The following is a 4,390-nucleotide window of genomic DNA, read 5'->3' on the forward strand; positions in this document are numbered from 1 at the left end:
TGCCCCTTTGCTCCACCTCCTGTGCCCCGCCTCCCTTTCCCTCCTCCTCTCCTCCCTTTGCCCCGCCCTCTCTTCCAACTCCTTTGCCCTCCAGCTTTGCTCCAATCCTGTCCGTCCTTCTCTTCCCCTCCCCCACTCGGTGCACGCGCCCCCAGCCTGTCTGTTTCTGCCCTGAGTTCTGATCGTCACATTCGGCGTGAACAGGAGTGACATGACGTTTGTTACGTGCTGACGCTGACGGTTGCTAGGCTGGAAGGTTCCGGCGTTTGCTGGTTTTTGACTCTTTTCCGCATCTTGAGCTCTCCCGGTGACATTCACATTGGAATCATGAGTCACCTCCAAGAGCCGGCGTGCCAGAGTCAGGTTGGAAGACAGGAGAGGTGCGCACAGACGGAATGTAATGCCAGAGGTGAGCGAGGAGGTGACGGCTGTGAATGACTGTCGGGAGTCAGGTGCCAGGGCTGGGGGCCAAGGCCTCGGGTTGAGAGAATCCTGGACACTGGGCTGTTTTCGGTTGCAGTGCCAGTCAATGTTAATCATTTTAATTCCTTGGTATAAGTGGCATGCACCAGGATCTTAACTAATAGTGGTGACAATCTCATACACAACTCTGGTGTAGCATCTTGGGATTGGGAGGTTGTAAAAAAGATATTGACTTAAAGTTATTTTGTCTACTTTCAATTCACTTGACCGGAGCCTTGCATGATTTCTATTTTGGTGTGCCTTCATGCGACATCAAACAGAAAGAGGTATATATGGAGCCACAAATCACTGTCGCCTGCAGATGATTAATCCTTGAAGACATGCCTAGTTGATCCAGCGCATAAGTGTTGCCGAATTCCGAACGATTTGTCTGATTTTCACATGCAATGTCAATGCCTGACAGTGTTACAAGGCCTAATCTAGACATGATTCGGAGATGCCGGTGTTGGACTGGGGTGTACAAAGTTAAAAATCACACAACGCCAGGTTATAGTCCAACAGGTTTAATTGGAATCACTAGCTTTCGGAGCGACGGTCCTTCATCAGGTGATTGTGACAATCTCTCCGAAAGCTAGTGTGCTTCCAATTAAACCTGTTGGACTATAACCTGGTGTTATGTGATTTTTAATCTAGACATGCATGTTTGTAAACCTGACAATGGGTTTGGAAATAATATTTATCAACAAAGTATATGCCGTTCTTAATGACAGATCCAAATTTGTATTCTGTGGACCTGTCCCTCAGCGTGACCGGATAGTCCTACTTGAGACCAAGCTAAATGGTTAACAATGTGATCTCAATGTAAAAGGGTATTATCTCTATCTAAAAACAAACGTGCCAAAAATTTCCAAATCAAAACTTGAAGAGAAACAGAGCAAATAAAAAAAAATCATTTTCTGAAAAAAAGTATTTGCTAAACTATAATGTAAGAAGAAGGAGCTTCGCCGCTGTTTTCGCATACTTGTAGATTGCCCAAGATACATAAAAGTGATGCCCTTTCTGCCCTATCCTAACTTTCACCAGTTCTGCGCAACATTAGCTGTCCAAATGGTTGGGTAAATTGCTTCAACCAGTTTTGAGCAAATATACCAGTTACACAATGAAAGCAAATATACACAGTTACAATTGCAAAGACTGTCCAGGATTTGCATATCAATAGTCATGCAGTATTCATCTGCTTGTTCAGCATTGCTTGCATAATTCACGAATGTATCATTCAAGTAAGCCAGAGGGACTTCACTGCAGATTGTATCATGGTTATCTAGATTGTCACCATTGTGTGAATCAGTATTCATTGAATTTATTAACTTATCAACTCATATATATGCATTCCATTTAAAAGACACTGTATAACCAAACAGATGGTGTTGCTGTGAGATTACCAACAGGCCCAAGTCTCACAAGTATCTTTGTTGGATTCCACCTTTGATGGAATGCCACCAGAGCTCTTACCATTTGTTCATTTCCAATAGATAGATGATACATTTGCTACATATAAATCTGTAGCTGCATGTTAGAATTTCCTTAGGCTACATCCTTTTCTCATGTCAAATAAGTTCCCTTTTCTTAATGAATGAGGAGGGTGTGCCAAGCAGGCTAAGATAAAAGGTAGGGAGGAGGGACTTGGGGGAGGGGCGTTGGGAATACGATAGGTGAAAGGAGGTTAAGATGAGGGTGATAGGCCGGAGAGGGGGGTGGGGGCGGAGAGGTCGGGAAGAAGATTGCAGGTCAAGAAGGCGGTGCTGAGTCTGAGGGTTGCGACTGAGAAAAGGTGGGGGGAGGGGAAATCAGAAAGCTGGAGAAATCTGCATTCATCCCTTGTGGTTGGAGGGTTCCGAGACAATAGGTGCAGGAGTAGGCCATTCTGCCCTTCGAGCCTGCACCACCATTCTGAAAACTACCCACTATGTCTCAGATTATGCTGGAGGTATGTTAAACATTTGACAAACAGATGAAGTAATATATTTTGTGTAATTAGTATGCAGTAGCAACATACGTTGTATTCACCAGTATCAAGAGGCTACCATCAAACCAAAATAATATTTTGCCTATTGCACAAATTAGTAATGTGGCCTGATGCCAAATTCACATGCCATACTTCTTAAAGACTGGCAGAGTGTATCAAACAGTGTATTGCTTTGGTTGTTTAAAACAAGCAAAATTCTGCCTGCATCCAACCACCCTAAGTTTGCAAAACTGGGCAATATTTGCTGGATAGCTCTGTGTGTGAAAAATTATGCTGTTAACCAATTTAGGATTGCACTATGGCTTGTGAGGACTGTAAGCTATTTTTAACAATATTAGATTAGATTACCTACAGTGTGGAAATAGGGCCCAACAAGTCCACACTGACCCTCTGAAGAGTAACCCACCCAGACCCATTTCCTTCTGACTGATGCACCTAACGTTATGGACAATTTAGCATGACCAATTCACCTGACCTGCACATCTTTGGACTGTGGGAGGAAATCCACGCAGACACAGAGAGAATGTGAAACCTCCACACAGACAGTCACCCAAGGCTGGAATCGAACCCATGTCCCTGGGACTGTGAAGCCGTAGCATTAATCACTGAACCACTGTGCTGCCCATACAAAAGTGCCTGTAACCAACTCAACAAAATAGATGTCAGCTATTCACGTGTTCAGGCAATTCTCTGACCAATCAGAGTTATTTTATCATTTATAATTTGAATAATAATTGGTTTATAATTTAAACCAATTATTCTGGCAGGCAGGTTTTCTACTGCAACACCGCTAGATTTAAACTAAGTAGCAGGGGGGGAGGGGACAAGCTGGATGTTTAAAAAGGAAATTGAAGGGAAAGTTAGAACAAGAGAAGTCAAGAAAGACAACTGTATTAATGAGGCAGAAAACTCAGAAAGGCATCATGCTGTAAGGTTGAGTGAAATAAGGGTTGATGGGAAGGGTGAGAGCAGTAACAAATTAAAAATACTAAAAATGAATGCACGAAGCATTAGACATAAAATGGATGAGCTTGAGGCTCTTTTGGAAATTGGCAGATACAATATTGTGGGGATAACTGAGACGTGGCTTCAAGTGGACAGGGCCTGGGAAATGAATATTCAAGGATACACGTGCTACCGTAAGGACAGACTGATGGGCAGAAGGGGTGGGGTGGCCTTGTTGGTAAGGGACGATATTCAGTCCCTTGCGCGGGGGGACCAAGAGTCAGGAGATGTAGAGTCAGTGTGGATAGAGCTTCGAAATACCAAGGGTAAAAAGACCCTCTTGGGAGTCATCTACAGGCCCCCAAACAGTAGTCTGGATGTCGGATGTAAGTTAAATCAGGAGCTGAAATTGGCCTGTCACAAAGATGATACCACAGTTGTTATGGGGGATTTCAACATGCAGGTAGACTGGGAGAATCAGGATGGTATTGGGCCACAAGAAAGAGACTTTGTGGAGTGCCTCAGAGATGGATTCTCAGAGCAGCTGGTGCTGGAGCCTACCAGGGAGAAGGCAATTCTGGATCTGGTATTGTGGAACGAACCATAATTGGTCAGAGACCTCGAAGTGAAGCAGCTATTGGGAAGTAGTGACCATAATGCAATAAGCTTTAATCTGCAATTTGAGAGGGAGAGGGTACAGACGGAAGTGACAGTACTTCTGTTGAATAAAGGGAACTATGGAGCTATGAGGGAGGAGCTGGCCAAAGTTCAATGGTGCAATACCTCAGCAGGGATGGCCGTGGAGGAACAATGGCGGATATTTCTGTGTATAATGCAGAAGATGCAGGATCAGTTCATTCCAAAAAGGAAGAAAGATCCTAGGAGGAGGCATGGGTGGCCGTGGCTGACGAGGGAAGTTAAGAAACATATAAAGTTAAAAGAGAAAAACATAGCAAAGATAAGTGGGAAAACGGAGGACTGGGAAGCTTTTAAAGA

At 44.0% G+C, this 4,390-nt stretch overlaps 1 protein-coding gene across 3 annotated transcripts in view; it reads left to right on the forward strand.

Moving 5' to 3' along the window:
- Positions 1–69: 69 nt before the first annotated feature.
- Positions 70–4,390, forward strand: part of cdadc1 (cytidine and dCMP deaminase domain containing 1) — an 88,780-nt gene continuing 84,459 nt past the window's right edge. The window contains exon 1 of one of the 3 annotated variants that reach the window (XM_043700417.1): positions 70–409. In XM_043700417.1, the coding sequence (XP_043556352.1) occupies positions 328–409 (82 nt within the window). In that variant the 5' untranslated portion in view covers positions 70–327. The remainder of the gene's footprint in view (positions 410–4,390) is intronic. The other 2 variants (XM_043700415.1, XM_043700416.1) reach the window with 2 other exon arrangements.

Source organism: Chiloscyllium plagiosum, chromosome 12 (genome assembly GCF_004010195.1).
Source record: "Chiloscyllium plagiosum isolate BGI_BamShark_2017 chromosome 12, ASM401019v2, whole genome shotgun sequence".
Lineage (NCBI taxonomy): Eukaryota > Metazoa > Chordata > Chondrichthyes > Orectolobiformes > Hemiscylliidae > Chiloscyllium > Chiloscyllium plagiosum.